Below are 18,297 nucleotides of genomic sequence, written 5' to 3' on the forward strand. Positions count from 1 at the left end.
AAATTGTGGGGACCTACCTCATATTTTAATAAAAAACCTGTTGAAAATAATCTTGCTAATTTTAAAGTCCCCAGCGGGATCGGGCTCTTAAAGAGAATATTGTTATAGGCCCAAGGGCCCAAAGCGTTGGCAAAATTTTGGTATGGCCTAGCGTATGGCCCACAGCAACGCCCGTCGGCCACGTGACGATTGCCACGTGCAACGCTAAAAGCAAATTTCGAAAGATACTTTATTTGCGGGCAAAAGCTGATTAATGATAAACGAACGGTCTTGCGCACTTTTCCTAGCTCTCCTGCTGCTATCAAAGAGCCCTCCCCATCACTCTCTCTCTCACACACACACACACACACGCACACTCTCTACCCCCGGCTAAAGCTGTTGTATGGGCTGGCGCTGCAAGGGTTCTTCGTCGTAGCTCTCTCTCTCTCTCTCTCTCTCTCTCTCTCTCTCTGCGCGTTGGTTTTTGGGCGGCTCCGCCTGTGTAGGATCACCGCTTCAAAACTTGCCATAACTGGAAGCGCGTTCGCACTCGCCGCCCACACACCCAGCCGCCTTCAAGGTTTTCTCGGCAGTGCGGACTCCGACGGAGTGTGGAGCTGAGGAAAAGGGCTCCGCCTGCCCGCCTCCTGATCGCGGCCGCTCCCGACGCTTCCATGAGCGACAAGTCCGTCTCCAACGGGCGTACCAGAGTCGGGAAATACGAGCTTGGGCGAGTGATTGGTGAGGGCAATTTTGCAAAGGTGAAATTTGCCAAGGACACCCTCAGCGGCCAGCATGTTGCGATTAAGATTCTGGACAAGGACAAGGTGTTTAAGGACAAGATGGCGGAGCAGGTCTTTTCATACTTTCCAATTTCCTGCTATTTTCTGCATTGGACAGAAGTATCTCTTCTCTGCTTGGAGTGTTCTGTTTATGTTGCACATACATATGCATTTTCATGTATGTATATGGAGGTATGCATACGCACGACTGCAATTACATTCATACCCTCAAGGGCATAGTTGACACAGGGAATCTCTTAGTCGCCCCCTTGTCTGATATAGACATTGCTCGCCTTTTTCCCTTTCCTGCTGCTTACAGTTAAGCTTTCCTTGTTGCAGATTAAACGGGAAATTTGCACCATGAAGTTGGTGAACCATCCCAATGTAGTGCAACTCATTGAGGTATGGTTTGCAAATCAATTTAAGGGAAAGAAAAAGAAGAACAAGCATTCAAGAAGTCGTAGCTGAGTGAGTTGTATACCTGTTCTTTGTTCAGGTGATGGCAAGCAAGACAAAAATTTACTTTGTCATGGAGTATGTTACTGGCGGTGAACTTTTCAGCAAAATTGTGAGTACTTTATGATGCCTCGTGTATGATGGAAGGCTTTGTTGGTTTGTATTTTTATTTGGAACAATAACAAAACGTTTATCATGAGTAGAATCGGCAGGGGAAATTGAAGGAGGAGGATTCTAGAAAATACTTTCACCAGCTTATTAATGCTGTAGATTATTGCCATAGCAGAGGAGTCTATCACAGAGATTTGAAGGTTGATACTCTATATTGCTTCCAAGAATAGTTTCCAAAATCTTCTTCTAGAAGCAATGTATTTTTGTTAGTCTCCTGGTGGTAAATAGTGTTGTTTCTTTTTTGCAGCCTGAAAATTTACTGCTAGACTCACAGGGGAACTTGAAAATATCGGATTTTGGTCTAAGCGCTTTACCGCAACAGTGCAGGGTTAGTTTCTATGGAGCATTCTATTTGCGTGTGTAAAACATCAAGACATCTCATCATTTGAGTTTTTTTTGAAGAGCATTGCGGTAGATTGGCTCACTGATTCTCATCATTGCACCAGGAAGACGGTCTGCTTCATACAACTTGTGGGACACCAAATTATGTTGCACCAGAGGTACATCAAAAGTTTGTGGATTGCTTGTTTGTGCATTTTGATTCTTTGAATTGTTGAAGAGTAGAGATGATAATCTTAGTCCATGGAGTTATTCCATGATGTTGTGGTGTTGTGTCATGAGGATTTTAGATGTGACCATACATAAGTTACCTTTGGTGCAAATTTTTATATCATTCCTTTGTGTCTGGCTTTTGTAGCAATGAAAGTGTTCATATACAGGCTCTTGTTTGCTGGAAGGTGACCATATGCACCATTGTTTTGCAGGTTATAGTTGACAGAGGTTATGATGGGGCTAAAGCTGACTTGTGGTCCTGTGGAGTTATCTTGTATGTACTTTTAGCAGGCTATTTACCTTTTGATGATAAAAACCTTATGAATCTCTACAAGAAGGTAATTTAAGCTAGTGTCTAAAGTTTTTTTATTATTAAGAAATTCGTTTGACAATATGTTACAGTTATTGCAAGAATAGTAGTGTCATTACAATGATGCCTATGTTTATGCCACTTGGCAGATTTATAAGGGAGAGTTTCAATGCCCCTCCTGGTTCTCGTCTGGAGCAAAGAAACTTGTGTTGAGAATTTTGACACCAAATCCAAAGCATGTAAGTTTCAAGGTTCTGTTATGCTTTTCCTCATTGCTATATCTTAAGCTGGTTTGAGTTACTTACAAGATTTTCTGCTTGTTTTCTGGCAGCGAATTACAATACCTCAAATATTTCAAGATTCTTGGTTTAAGAAGGGGTTTAGACCGGAGAAGCAGGCATTTGATCAAAATATTAACGTAGATGATGTCCATGCTGCCTTTGATCAATCCAAAGTACATGACAAGAAACTAATCTTATTTGTGACAGCTGGACTCTTGTCCTGTATGTGCTTTGTGTTAATATGTAATTTCATGTTTGGTCTCTCCCAGGAGTGTTTGGTCACAGAGCAGAAGGAGCCAAAAGATGTGAAACCAACCCTGCTGAATGCTTTTGAGCTGATATCTCTCAGCAAAGGACTGAACCTCTCTGGCTTGTTCGAGGATAAGAAGGTATCAATTTTGCAATCTTCAAAATGAACATCTGATTTGAAGTTTCAAAACTTAATTTCGGCACTCTTTTGTTCGCCATCTCTGAAATAGACATCGACGATTGGTTGTGGAGTTTTGAAAGTTAATATTTGCTTATGTAAACAGGAACCCAAGCGAGAAAGCCGATTCACATCTATGTGTCCAGCTCCAGAGTTATTGTCAAAGATGGAGGAAACTGCCAAGCCCCTTGGTTTCAATGTCCACAAGCGGGATTATAAGGTTTGGAATTTTGCTATTCTTCAAAGGCGAATGTGGGCTTATCCTGGATTCATCTAGGTGTATTGGATTTTGTGGAACTGCTTTCTTGTTATCCTGGGTCTTTGAATTTAGCAAGGGCGGTGAAATTTGCAGATGAAGCTGCAAGGGTCAGAAACTGGGAGGAAAGGACACTTATCCATTGCAACTGAGGTGATCAATTATAATTCTTCAATATATTGATGTTTAGTCGATGAGGTAGGTTGTTGAACTCTTACTGAAGGCAGAAATTGGTTTGCACAGGTATTTGAAGTGGCCCCCACACTTTTTATGGTAGAAATGCGTAAAGATGATGGAGATACTTTGGAATATCACAAGGTAAATTTTGGATCTCTGTTTTATCAGGTCACTCTTGCTCAAGAAAAGAAAACATTCTAGTGCAAGGAAATTTTAAGAAAAGAAAACATTCTAGTGCAAGGAAATTTTAAAGTGAAGAAAACTTTAAAAGGAGAGGCAAAGAAAGAGAAGGATATGAATATAAAATGACACATTGCATGCACGCTCTTTGTATACAAACGTACAAAGTCTTCTGACTTTCCACTTTCATGAGGATTTTCATTTCCTAAACTCACCCTTTGCTTATGCATTTGAGATGTTTTGAAAGATTTTCTTAATATTCTGAAATTGTGGAGACCTAAAGCAATGCTGATGCTGTCATATTGCTTTTGGGTGGTGCAGTTTTGTGACAATTTTTCAACAGCCTTGAAAGACATAGTGTGGAGTACTGAAGCAGAAGCGTCTGGAGGATGATGATTCTGCTGGATGTCCTTCGCTCGGATTTGCTTTGTGATTTGACAAGAGAAAAGTTGGCTTTTTGTCGATGGCTGGGCAAAAGATCACGATTTGCATACAAGCCTTGGTTCAGCATCAATTGCATACAAGGAGGGTCAGCTCGAATAAGCTGTGCTGACTCAGTGTGACAAGGGAGAATTGATTATTTACAATTAGGAAATTCAGATTCTTTTGGCATCACCAGCTCGCAGCTTTTCAATGGGATTACTTCAAAAGAGGTGATTTTGACTGAATGTGTTGGAAATTATTCTTTGTTCATGGGAAATCATTCCTTGTGGGAGTACTGGTTGTGGGAAGAGGTGGCTGCAGCGAATCTTTCACAAGATAGATTCACAAGATTCGCTTGTGATTTTCATGTGCATGCCAATGTACATTAAACCCTCGAATATGGCTACACAAAAGTTCAATATGGTGTTTCAGTAAGGATCATCTAGTGGGATCGCCTAAAACCAATATTGCATCATGGTATAAGGAGGATCTTGTACAGTTCAGAGACATGGCTCTATTTTCGACAAGCGTTCTGTTGCTGGAAATGCAAACAAGCTTGTCGACAGTTTAGGGATTGGTTGCCTACTGATTTCTGATCTGCCAAAATGCTTTGCTGCTTTGGTTGGGTGTGAAAGGTGTGCAGCTAGGAGGATGAAGGGAATGGTTGTGGGTTTATGAACCATATGCTTTTAGCAAGATAGTGGTCTTTCAAAACGTGGGTTATTCAAAATCTAAGCTACCTCATACACATTTATGGTGAAAATGTGCTTGAAAGGCCGGGCATTCCTTTAGCCAAAGGCACTGTACATAATTTCTGCTTGCTTATTAACCAGGTCTTTCATTCAAATTGCACCTTTCTCCTTAATGAAGTATGTGTGCGCTTGCCATGTCTGATCGTGACCACAAGTTGCAAACATGGCAGCCTTGTCTACAGCAAGCATAGACATCCTAGCAATTCCTTGTACAAGTAACTTTCTCTTTTTCCTGGACTCTTGTTAATAAAATGGTTGGGTTCGTATTATAAATATTGAATCTTTTGTTCCTAGCAAAGACATGAACAGCTCTCTTGAGTGGATGAGTTGTCTGATCACAATCTAGCCTCCACGTCTTGTTGGATAGGATTGAAACCAGCATTATTAAATATGACAATGCAGTTCTTGCTTTACCATTTAGTCAACAAAAACCCAGGTGCCTTGTAATGTTTGGAACATGAAAGTTTAAAGTATGTAAGTAGTATTATAGTAGATATGTCGGGTCGATTCTGAGAAAACATTGAAGTAGAGGGAATGTTTTTGATGTCCGTTCTCTTTTAAGGTGTTGATTATCCGGAGCTTGTCCCTCTCTGTCGAATACTGCACAGGTGGGACTGGTTCCAAGTCCCTCGCCCTCTCGAGAAACTCAAGGGGTGGTCTCTCTGTAAAATGAGAAGACGAATCTCTCTCTCTCTCTCTCTCTCTCTCTCTCTCTCTCTCTCTCTCTCTGTGCGCCTTGCGATTGAGGCAAAACATGTTTCGTCTCTCCACATGAGCAGCATGGCTTCTCTGGTCTTGCAGCCGGGGAGTTGAATGAACTACCTCTCTCTCTCTCTCTCTCTCTCTGCTTGTGCCGTGTTGAGACTTGTTTTCAGCCTGTGTAACGAGGCTTGGAAAGGGGAAGAGGACCAGGGAGGTCGACAGGGGTGTGGGGCAGTTGTCTCTGCAAGGTAGCCAAGGGGAGTAGGACGAGGGAGGTCGATGGGGGTGCAGAGAGCAGAGCCGAGAGGGTTGGAGCGGGAGGTGCAGAGCATGTGATGGGGCATTAGGCGACGTAGACTTGGAGGGAGGGGGATATTTGACGCGCAGGGGGAGGGAGCGGGTGTGGAGCGTAGGACGGCAAGGTCAAAGGTCGCGTGGAAGGGGGGGGATCCCGCTATTTAATAGGATTTCTGTTTGGTTTGAGCCAGTATCGAGCGAGTAGATAGCCATGATGAACATGTTATCTAAAACAGGATATATGATTTAGATGCATAGAAAGAATCACATGATTAGATAGGGTGAATGGTTGAAGAAATGTCATCTTTTGGCGATATATAGCCATGATGAACATCTTACCTAAAACAGGATATATGATTTAGATGCATAGAATCACATGATTAGACATGGTGAATGGTTAAAGAAATGTAATCTTTTGGAGATAAATTGTGCCGTGAAAATTGGGATGACACCACCATATACTCAGCTTGCTTTTGCTGCTACCACCTCCATGACGCCTCGTGCCCTCTACCTCTTACTTGTATTGTGCAGGTAATGTAAAAGGGATGTTCAAAATTCGCTCATCCTGTGGACTTCTGCCAAAAGTTTTCTCCTCGATAATCAACATTCAAAGTAATGGAATTTGAATACAACATGTATAATTTTTTCCAAGCAATTCTACAGAATCATACTTTTATCATCATCATCATCATTAATTGTAACAACCATAGATGCAATAGGCTTATTTATGGATGTTCTTTATCTTCAATACAAATCCTTGGCATGCTTAATCTTCTTCTCGATTATGCGTAGCTTATGCGCTAATTATGATTCTTGACTTTATGTTGGTCTTATGTAACATGATCAAATTGTTGTAAGTTTCCTTGTAGAAATTGCCCGATTATGGTGTTTTGTGCATTTTTAAACAGCGACCACATGATTTTTCATGCCTTTTGGTTCTAATCTTTAAGAGTGGTTGTCACCTTCTATGTATTTCAACTAGTCTTGCTTGGTGGGCGTTGCTATAGAACATAAGAGGACAGACACAGATTGACATCAAGTATCTAGCATGCAAGTAAACAAGTACAGATTGTATTGGGTTTTTTTTTATAAAAGTAGTGCATGCGTATTTATTATACATATATGATGATTGATTACCTTCATAGCTGTTTATAAAATGGTACAATTTCACAACTTTCTCTACATCTGTTTAAGTAGTGAGACCAAGGTGTTGCTCTTTGCTGTATGTATTTTGATAAATTTTGAAACGTAGTTGGTTACTTGGTTGTGATTGCTAGCGCCTCGACTTTTGATGTATAACACAAGCGAATGAGTAGAACCCATTGATAGGCAACAACAATCAATCAGCTTTGGACTTGACGAGCATTGGGAAGAAGCAAGCTGTGTCCCATAGTGCTCACTACACAATAGAGGGCCAATAAAGGGGATAAGTGAATCGAGTAAAGGGTTAGCCCTTAAGCAGAATAAGTGAATTGAGCAAAGGGTTAGAGCTCAATCATTTTGCTTAAACTCTACTCCTTAACCTACTTCGGTAGTTATCTACAGATTGCCATTCAACTTGGTAATATCGGCCATTTAGTCTCCAAATTGGGAACCCATCTTTGAGGCGCCCATCCTACTCAAGATCAAACGTAGTCAAATTTTTCGTATTTCTCATAGAACTTGAGAGAGAGAGAGAGAGAGAGAGAGAGAGAGAGAGAGAGAGAGAGAGAGAGAGAGATGTGTTGTTGTCACAGTTAGAGGAAGGAAGGAGTCTTGGCCGTCGATCACAAAACCTAATGCAAAACATATATGAGGAGGAAAACACTGGGTTAAAGGGTTGTCCTTGTGCTACAGAACGATTGGGATAATAAAGGGTTGTCCTCATGCTACAGAATGGTTATGCAGAGAACATACATAGATTGGCATCAACTACCTAGGAACAAAGTAAACATGTATATAGTGCATTGAGTATTGCAATACATAATTTGAATGGACCAATTGTGGGAAAATAAGTGCGTGTTATAAAATTTAATATCTAACTAAACCAAATGATTTTCTCATATTAACCTGACCATTGAGGAAAGGGTTAGAGCTTAATCATTCTGCTTAAACTCTACTCCTTAACCTACTTTGGTAGTTATCTACGGATTGCCATTCAACCTGGTAATATCGGCCATTTAGTCTCCAAATCGGGAACCCATCTTTGAGGCGCCCATCCTACTTTAAATCAAACCTAGTCAAATTTTCCTTATTTCTCATAGAGAGAGAGAGAGAGAGAGAGAGAGAGAGAGAGAGAGAGAGAGAGAGAGAGAGAGAGACGTGTTGTTGTCACAGTTAGAGGAAGGAAGGAGTCTTGGCTGTCGATCACAAAACCTAGTGCAAAACATATCTGAGAGGAAAACACTGGGATAAAGTGTTGTCCTTGTGCTATAGAACGATTGGGATAAAGGGTTGTCCTCATGCTACAGAACGGTTATGCAGAGAACGTACATAGATTGGCATCAACTACCTAGGAACAAAGGAAACATGTATATAGTGCATTGAGTATTGCAATACATAATTTGAATGGATCAATTGTGGGAGAAGAAGTGCGTGTTATAAGATTTAATATCTAACTAAACCAAATGATTTTCTCATATTAACCTGACCATTTAATGTGGGAGAATAAACGGGAACAAGAGTTAGAATATAGACATGTGCTTACGGATCTATCTTAACACGGGACCAAAGCCATTGGGTCCAAATGAGAGATGGCTTGTCAAAGAGCAATGCTAGCTAATGAAGCTTGAAAGACCTTAGGGTTAGCTTCATTAAAGACCTCTATAAGGTTAATGTTAAAAGCACTTAGACCTAGGATAGGACCTTAGGCAAGCTAGGGCTGAGCTTGAGGTGGGAACCTAGCCCAAGCTTAAGGTGCTTGTCATGCTTGCTAACTAAGGTGTTTGAGGTGCTTGCTGATTAAGGTGCTTCAGGTGCTTGTCATGCTTGATGATTAAGGTGCTTGAAATGATCAAGGTACTTGAGGGCTAAGGTGCTTGAGGCACTTGAAGTCAAAGAAAGGCCTACAAAGGAGGGGGCGAGCCATGAGAGTAGGAGATGGGGTTGAATGACCACTCCCTCATCCAAAGGGCACCCCTTGCTCAAAGAGGCAAAAGGGACACATGTGAAGCTCGTAGCTAGGTTGCCCTCATGGTGTGCCTAAAGCCTATTGGTTGACCTTAGAGAGGTCCAATAAGAATTAAGATAATTAAATTAATTGTTTAAGCATTTATCAAGCCCTCTCTCTCAAAGGGGAAAGGAGGACACTTGTCCAAAGGCTACCTCTATTGCTAGTTGTGACCAAGGCTTGTGCTTGGCTAGGATTGAGAGAGCCAATGAGCCACAAGCATGAGCTAGAAGAGGGGGTCGACAATGCAAGTAGAGGACTAGCTTGGGGCATATACTCTCTCTCTCTCTCTCTCTCTCTCTCTCTCTCTCTCTCTCTCGCGCGCGCGTGCACGCGTGCACACACACACACACACACACACACACACACACACACACACACACACACACACGCACACGCACACACACACACACATTGTGTGAAGTGCTAAGTGCAAGAACTTCATCTCCTTCTCCAAGCTTGTTGAGAAGTTGAGAGCCTACATCAACACTCTTGGCCATGGAATGCAAATCGAACCAAGAGCCATGATTCAATGCTTAATCTTGTCATCTTCATCGTCATCATTACTATGCTATTATGCTATGTTAAGCAACGAGAGTGATGATAATACTGAGGAACTATTTCTTTTTCGCAAGAATGCTTCTTCTTTCTCTTCCCTACCCTCATTTTCTGCTAGCTCTCTCCACCTTCGAATCTGTTTGAGGTGTTGGGATTGAGGCCGGGGACAAGTTAAAGCTTTCATTTATCTAAGTTACGGGCATAATTGTGGTGCATGAAGTTTTCTATTTTCATTGCACTATCAAGGTTTCAAGGAACACAACGCTTGTATTGTACTGAGTCTCTCTTTGTGGGAGAAAATATAATACAAAAGCCTTTTGGAGGGGGGATTGGCTCCACATAAATCCGGTCCACAATTGCTGTCAACTTCTCTAATTCTCTCTCTTGCAAAGTATTGTTCATGCCAAGTTAATTGGGGTCACGGATCCGAGCCAGGTGGCTGGCTGTCAGTGTGGAATAGGGGACTCAAGGGCCAAGGGCTATATATGGGGGGTTGGGCGGTGAATCCAGACTAGGTCGTCCTCTAGAAATTTCACTGGTATCAGAGTCCTATTTGGGAAGGAGGGGCGTGGAGCCACCCACTTGCTTTTGCACGTTGCAAGAGGCGGGGAGGTCCAAAGGGCGTGTTGTCATAAAATCTAATATCTAACCAATCCAAATGTTTTTCTCATATTAACTAATCATATAATGTGGGAGAATAAACGGGAAGGGTTGAAATATAGACATGTGCGTACAGATCTATCTCAACACGGGGCTAATGGTAAAGGGGTCCAATTGAGAGATGGTATGTCAAAGAGAAAGGCTAGCCAATGGAGCTTAAAGACCTTAGGGCTAGCTTCATTGAAGACCTTCAAAGGTTAATGTTAAAAGTCCTTTGACCTTAGGTAAGCTAGGGCTGTGCTTGAGGTGGGAACTCGGCCCAATCTTGAGGTGCTTGTCGTGCTTGTTGCTGACTAAGATGCTTGATGTGCTGGTCGTGCTTGATGACTAAGATGCTTGAGGTGCTTGTCGTGCTTGCCGACTAGGGAGCTTGAGGTGCTTGTGGGAACACTACCCAAGCTTGAGGTGCTTTATCGTGCTTGCTGACTAAGGTGCTTGTGTTCCAAAAGTCAATAACATCCCTCCAAAGGAGGAGGCGAGCCCTAAAGCTAGAGGGATGAGAGAGAACGCACACACACACACACACACACACACACAAGGCAAGCTTGGTACCAACAAGAAGCCAAATAGGACACTTGTCAAGCCCCGCCTCATGTTGCCCTCATGGTGTGCCTAAAGCCTATTGGTTGGCCTCCCAAGGGGTCCAATGATAATTTAGTTAAATTAATTAATGGTTTTTGTATTTATCAAGTCCTCTCTCTCAAAGGGAAAAGGGGGACACTTGTCCCAAGGCTACCCTTGTTGCTTGATAAGCCTCTTGCATGTGATTGGCTAGGGTTGGAGGGGTCCAATGAGCTTTAAGCATGAGCTACAAGGGGGGGTCGACCAAAGAAAGAAGGGGGGTTGCTTGCGGGGTATACTCTTCCACACATACTCACACACTCTCATTGTGTGAAGAGCTCCATCTCCTTCTCCAAGCTAGTAGAGAAGTTGAGAGCCTACACCAACACTCTTGGCTATAGAATGCAAATCCAACTAAGAGCCATGCTTCAATGCTTAACCTTGCCATCTTCTCCATCGTAATTACTATGCTATTATGTATGCTAGCAAGAAGAGTGATGATAAGTGAGGAACTATTTCTTTCTCCTATGAATGTTTCTTCTTCCTCTTATCTACCCTCATTCCCTGCTAGCTCTCTCCACCTTCGAAGGTGTTTGAGGCCTTGGGACGGAAGCTTGGGATAGTTAATGCTTTTTACAAAGTCTATGTTATGCTCGTGATGCACGAAGCTTTCCATCTTCATTGCATCACCTAGGTCACAAGGAACACAAAAATTGTATTGTACCAAGTCTCTCTTGATGGCAGAATCTATAATACAAATGCCTAATGGAGAGGGGACCGGCTCCACATAAATTTGGTCCTCAACTGTTGTTAGTTCTCTAAACTCTGTCTCTTGCAAAAATATTGTTCATGCCAAGTTAAATAAGTGCTTGATTATGTTGTTACCGTCAATTAAGTTCACCCTCTATGCTCTCAAAGTAGTCTCACAAAAATATTCTCTCTAATTTTCTTAATTCTGCTATTATCATAGTTCATAGGCCATTTCAATTACATTGGTATCTGGGCATTTGATTTCTATCTTCTTGCTTAAGAAGAGAGGTCCTTAAGTAGCCTATTAATGGTTGATTTTGTTAATTATTTTAGGGTAAGTTAGAGTGGGATCTAGCATCGATTTTGTTGAGCCCACTATGTGGGATAGGATATGGTGCACACCTCAGGAGCTTTGATCTTAATAATGGGGTCTTTTTAGACTTGCCTACGGCTTTACCATTATTGAGCCATAAGTAGTCTAAAAGGAGATATCCCTCGGCAATTCTGCAATATTAGACCCACTCCACCACTCTCTATAATTAACCAATTCGAGCCGTGGGTGTAGATGCTTAAGTGCTGATTTTCAAAGGCTAAGAGGAGTAGCAACTAAGGTTCTGAATTGCCAAAGAATACACTAAGTAAACACACAAATTTTGTTAACATGGTTGACAATAACCAAGAGAGTAGAATGAACATTAATAACTTTGATTTTGCACATGAAGGTGCTAATGATGATGCCCCCATGTTTGTCAATTATCTTGCTACTAGGTTGCAACAAGCTATGGGCAACCATGCTTTGCAAGCCGAAATTACTCAACAACTTCACACTTATCGGATTTCCCTTTCTCTCCAAGAGGAGAGAGAGCTTAGGAGGCCTCTTGAAGAGACTCCCAAAAGAAGACTCTCTCCCATATGAGAGGAGGAATCCAAAGAGCAAGAAAGTAATGAATCCCTAAGTTCCTTTGAAGATGTGGTACCACAAAAACGGTGATCTAGACGGTCGCCAACTCTTCCCAAGAGGAAACGGCCAACCCATAGTCCTTCTCCTCATCACTTCGAAAGGGAAGAGGAAAAAAAGGAAGAAAAGGGCAAGAAAGAGGTCACGTCTTCTCCTTCTTCTTCACCTTCCTTCTCTTTCGACGAAAGCTATGGCTATTCTCCTAAAGAATACAAGAGGTGAGGACATCGCAAATCTTACCCTGCATGGCGAAGGTCGAAAAGCTAAAGAAGGTCAAAGAGGGAGGAAAGAGTATCTCTTTTCTCACCTATGATAGCATCTTTGGTGCCAGCGACAAAGTATTGGCCTTCATCCAACAATTTGATGCGGCCTTTGAAGACAAGGGCTTCATGGAGTCCTCCAAGCTATGCCATGTAGCTATGCACTTCCAAAAATCGGCTAGTCAATGGTGGGCTAGGCTGCATGGCAACGGCAAAGCCCCAAAGACATGGAAAACTCTACGAGTTTCCATCATGAAGCAATTCCTTGCAAGCGATGCAAAGGACAAAGTGCTTATTGAATGGCGCAGTTTGAAGCTTCTCTTTCATGAGTCTATCCACAAATATGTAGAAAAGTTTTGGGATTTGTATCTCAAGGCTACTGTCTTTCATGAGTCTATCCGCAAATTTGTAGAAAAGTTTTGGGATTTACATCTCAAGGCTACTGTCTTTCATGAGTCTATCCGCAAATTTGTAGAAAAGTTTTGGGATTTACATCTCAAGGCTACTGTCTTTCAAAAGATAGACTTTGTCGAGCAAAAGAAACAATTTTGTGGAGGATTACCTGAAGACGTGGCCGAGTACATCAACTCTCAATGACTTGGTTCTATCACTGAAGTAATCCACCACACCATGGTTGCTTCGCACATCAATTTCCAACAAGGGGCTAGACGGAATGTCAAGCCCATGGAAAACAAAGACAAGAGTGATGCAAAGGGGAAAACCAATTCCCAAAATTCTTCCCAAGGCAGCTCCAACAACAACAACAACAATCGGTCCAAGGAGAAGGGAGTTTACAATGTTAAAAACAAACTCTCTCATGAAGAGCTTGAACTTTTTGCAAGGACCACAAATGTTTTAAGCGTGGGGAGTAAGGACACGGCTATCGTTCTTGCCCCAAGAGAAATCCCCGCAATGAGACTCCTAGAGCTTCCACCATCGAAGCTCCAAAAGAGATGCTCATTGTGAATCCCATGCACCTCCCTATGCGGGACATAGAGACATTCAACTTACTCTCCGAGGAGTAGAGACGTACTTCTATTGGCCTACCATGAAAGTGGACATACAAGAGTATGTTTCAAAATGTGTAGTATGCCAAAAGACTAAGTATGATAGAGGGAAGCAACTTGGATTACTTCAGCCATTGCCAATCCCTTATTCACCATAGGAGAGTATATCCATGGATTTTATCTTTGGACTACCCAAGTCTATCCATGGGAATACGGGAATATGGACAATAGTCGACAGGTTTAGCAAAAAGCAAGCATACTTTATTCGTAACAAAAAGACTATTAAGGCACACCAAATGGAAACTCTCTTCATATCTCAGATTTTCAAACATCGTGGATTGCCAACATCCATCGTGTCAGATAGAGATCCTAGAATGACTAGTAATTTTTGGAAAGGTCTATTGAAAATCTAGGTACAAGATTGAATTTCTCTTCGGCCTATCACCCACAAACGGATGGCCAAAGTGAGATAGCCAATCTTACGATACTCGATCTACTAAAGACTTATGTTACAGAAGTAGATTAACGCTCACAATGGGAAAAGTACTATCTCTTGTAGAGTATGCGTACAATAACTATGTACATAGTTCTATGGGAAAAGCACCTTTTGAAATCATTGAGGGAAGACATAAAAGTCCCTTGCTACTTAAAGTACATGGGAAGATCTTCACTACTGATGAGTATAGCCATGACCTACAAGAATCTTTTCAAAAGATTAAGGAGGATATATCCATCTCTCAACAAAGGTAAAAAGTTGCTGCTTACAAGCACAGAAGGACCTTAACGTTCAAAGAAAATGATTGAATCTTACTTAAGTTTCCCAAGGCTCATCGCTCGATTGAGGCAAACGACAGGAAAAAATCCTATGGGTCATCAAAAGTATTATACTAAATTAGCAAAAAGATACTATGGTCCTTTTCAAATCTTGAATCCAATCAATGAGATGGATTATCAACTCAAGTTGCCCAACCATTGGCTCATACACAATGCTTTTCATGTGAGCCTACGTAAGCTCTACAAAGGAGAGCCCCCAAGTGAACCAATTATTGAAGACCCTCCCGAAATCGAAGACCAAGAAGAGGTACTATAACCCAAAGCTATCCTTCGGCATGAAGACAGATACTACGACATGGTAAGATTATCAGACGTATTGTATTATAAAAAATTATCCTTTTGAAGATGCTAGTTGGATGCAAGGAATACAACTAAAGGATAGTGTGAACCTTGTCAATGCTTACAATGCTACATTAGAGTAAGCAAATGTACAAATTTCTTTTAAATGACCAATGTTTTTGTCTTATAAGAATAATTCTCTTTTTATTGTGCACAAATTTAAGTAGTATGCATGCTTGGAATCATGTTTGTGATGACGATGTCTCTCAAACACCAATTAGAATTTGTCCCTCTACTTGGGAGAATGAAATGGACTAAAGAGCAGACATGCTTGCGGCAGCTATGTTTTCCAAGCACCAAATGGATAAGTCGATCCATCTTGGAATGATGTCATAGGGTTAAAAGGGATCCTCTACCTGCTATGAAAGATTGACTAATGAATAAGGATTTATCTCTTCTACCTCGACTATCATTTTAAGAGAGAGGTAATGTCATAAAATCTAACATCTAACCAACCCAAATGATTTTCTCATATTAAACTAATTATTTAATGTGGGAGAATAAACTAGAACAAGGGTTAGAATATAGATATGTGCTTACAGATCTATCTCAACACGGGGCCAATGGTAAAGGGGTCCAAATGAGAGATGGTTTGTCAAAGAGCAAGGCTAGCCAATGGAGCTTAAAGACCTTAGGGTTAGATTCATTGAAGACCTCCAAAGGTTAGTGTTAAAGTCCTTTGACCTTAGATAAGCTAGGGCTGTGCTTGAGGTGGGAACCCGGCCTAAGCTTGAGGTGCTTGTCGTGCTTTGCTGACTAAAATGCTTGAGGTGCTGATTGTGCTTGATGACTAAGATGCTTGAGGTGCTTGTCATGCTTGCCGACTAGGGAGATTGAGGTGCTTTGTCGTGCTTGCTGACTAAGGTGCTTGTGTTCCAAAAGTCAATAACATCCTTACAAAGGAGGGGGCGAGCCCTAAAGCCAGGAGGATGAGAGAGAAAGAACACACACACACACACACACACACACAAGGCAAGCTTGGTACCAAGAAGGAAAATAGGACACTTGTCAAGCTCCTCCTCATGTTGCCCTCATGGTGTGCCTAAAGCATATTGGTTGGCCTCCCAAGGGGTCCAATGATAATTTAGTTAAATTAATTAATGGTTTTTGTATTTATCGAGTCCTCTCTCTCAAAGGGGAAAGGGGGACACTTGTCCCAAGGCTACCCTTGTTGCTTGATATGCCTCTTGCATGTGACTGGCTAGGCCTGGAGGGGTCCAATGAGCTTCAAGCATGAGCTACAAGGGGGGGGGGGGGGTCGACCAAAGCAAGAAGGGGGGTTTCTTGGGGGTATACTCTCCCACACGCACTCACATACACTCTCATTGTGTGAAGTGCAAAGTGCAAGAGCTCCATCTCCTTCTCCAAGCTAGTAGAGAAGTTGAGAGCCTACACCAACACTCTTGACTATGGAATGCAAATCCAACCAAGAGCCATGCTTCAATGCTTAAGCTTGCCATCTTCTCCATTGTAATTACTGTGCTATTATGCATGCTAGCAAGAAGAGTGATGATAAGTGAGGAACTATTTCTTTCCGCTATGAATGTTTCTTATTCCTCTTCCCTATCCTCATTCCCCGCTAGCTCTCTCCACCTTCGTAGGTGTTTGAGGCCTTTGGACCGAGGCTTGGGATAGTTAATTCTTTTTACAAAGTCTATTTTATGCTTGTGGTGCATGAAGATTTCCATCTTCATTGCATCATCTAGGTCACAAGGAACACAAATATTGCATTTTACCAAGTCTCTCTTGATGGGAGAACCTATAATACAAATGCCTATTGGAGGGGGGACCAACTCCACATAAATCCGGTCCTCAACTGTTGTCAAGTTCTCTAAATTCTCTCTCTTGCAAAAGTATTGTTCATGCCAAGTTAATTAAGTACTATGATTATGTTGCTACCGTCAATTAAATTCACCCTCTATGCTCTCGAAGTAGTCTCACAAAAATATTCTCTCTAATTCTCTTGATTCCGCTATTCTCGAAGTTCATAGGCCATTTCTATTACACGTATAATCTTCCTACATAGAGGGGAGGAGCCGAAGCAAAGGCGCATGCAACAACCCTAGATAAAGGGGAAGCCATCAGGTCGACCATGGAAAAATAGATCGGGATTGGGCTTGTTGAGGTTGCGCTGACCTGTTGAGGAAAAGACGATACACAATCGAGCGTCGCTAACCACCGTAGGGCACACTCTCTCTCTCTCCCTTGCTTGTTCGCACTACAGATAGAACCCATAGAACCAAGAAGCTCTTCTTTTCACACGGCGGGCACCCAAGGGCCTTAGGGTTTTTGGATAAATTATATAAGAGAGGGTACCCAAAGTTGGGTTCCTCCGCCTTCCTGTTTTGCTTGAGCATTGTTCTCAAGGCCGTATACACTTCTCGGCAACGTCACAAGTTTGCAGAGCTGCAAAGGTGTTTTGGCCTTTTGGCAAAGGATGGTCGTGGCTCTCATTTTTCTGACCAATCTCGACTAATTGCAAAGTTTCAAAAAGATGATTTCTTGACAGTGGTTTGGAATTCTATAGTCAAGCGGCCAAGTTCCCACAAGCACACCATCATGCTTGTTTGTTTAAGAAAGAAAGGAATTGTACTTTTTGACATCGGGTAAAGTTTCTATGCTGTTTACCTCTGACTTACCGAATCAATTAGCGCGGTTAATTGATTGCGATCGTGGTGATTTTTGGACTCAACAACAATGCACGTGAAGGGACACAAATACCAAAAAATCACTTAATTAGCAAGGCTAACTAGTGGCGACAAATACAAGGACTTTACATCACATCTTTTGAAGCCAAGTATTCTTCTTTTCCTAGAACTACACAATCGCCATGGATTCAAATATCAACATGACTTTTGATTTCGAGCACCATACTCGCGGTCCTCCCAATGATGGCTTGTGGCCGGATACTCTTACTGAGGGTACCCACGCAGCTACGAGAGGAGATGATACTTATGAATTGCTTCATATTCAAGAATTTTGAGCACTTCAAGCACATATGTCGGTGATGGAAATGAATTTTGCACCACTAAATGAAAATGCCAATAAATTATCCACTTTAGTGGTACAATTTGTGCAACAGTAGGCCAAGGGTCCTGCTAACACACACATGCATGAGCACGTAGCCGATTAGGGACAGGGTCCTCCTAGTCAGGGACAAGGTCTCCCTCTGGATTCTCTGCACTCTCTCACTGCGAAGGAGGTGGAGGAGTTGTTGAAAAATACAAAGCCACCAACTTTTAAGGGAGAGGACCGAGAGCACAATAATAATGCAGTGAATATCTTTCTCAGCAAGTGAGACAAAATTCACGCCTTACGACGCACTCTGGATGCAGTCAGGGCACTGCAGACAAGTCTGACTCTTGAAGGCAAGGCCTATAAATGGTGGATGTCTCTCAATGAGAAGAACATCATACCATAGACTTGGTCAGCTTTGAGGCTATGTTTAGAAAAGAGTTCCTGCCCATGAATGAGGCA

The 18,297-nt window shown here is 42.0% G+C and overlaps 1 protein-coding gene across 1 annotated transcript; it reads left to right on the plus strand.

Annotated features, from left to right (window-relative positions):
• The first annotated feature begins 306 nt into the window (after positions 1 to 306).
• Positions 307 to 5,019, plus strand: LOC147449859 (CBL-interacting serine/threonine-protein kinase 9-like). Its single transcript, XM_086522221.1, has 14 exons — positions 307 to 833; positions 1,101 to 1,163; positions 1,258 to 1,329; positions 1,421 to 1,528; positions 1,636 to 1,716; positions 1,835 to 1,888; positions 2,153 to 2,278; positions 2,400 to 2,489; positions 2,582 to 2,704; positions 2,801 to 2,920; positions 3,065 to 3,178; positions 3,311 to 3,367; positions 3,458 to 3,532; positions 3,893 to 5,019. The coding sequence occupies exons 1-14, from the start codon at positions 654 to 656 to the stop codon at positions 3,962 to 3,964; spliced, it is 1,335 nt and encodes a 444-aa protein (XP_086378347.1). The 5' UTR covers positions 307 to 653; the 3' UTR covers positions 3,965 to 5,019.
• The last annotated feature ends 13,278 nt before the right edge of the window (positions 5,020 to 18,297 follow it).

This window comes from Adiantum capillus-veneris, chromosome 10 (genome assembly GCF_014529385.1).
Source record: "Adiantum capillus-veneris isolate H3 chromosome 10, ASM1452938v2, whole genome shotgun sequence".
In the NCBI taxonomy this organism is placed as follows: domain Eukaryota; kingdom Viridiplantae; phylum Streptophyta; class Polypodiopsida; order Polypodiales; family Pteridaceae; genus Adiantum; species Adiantum capillus-veneris.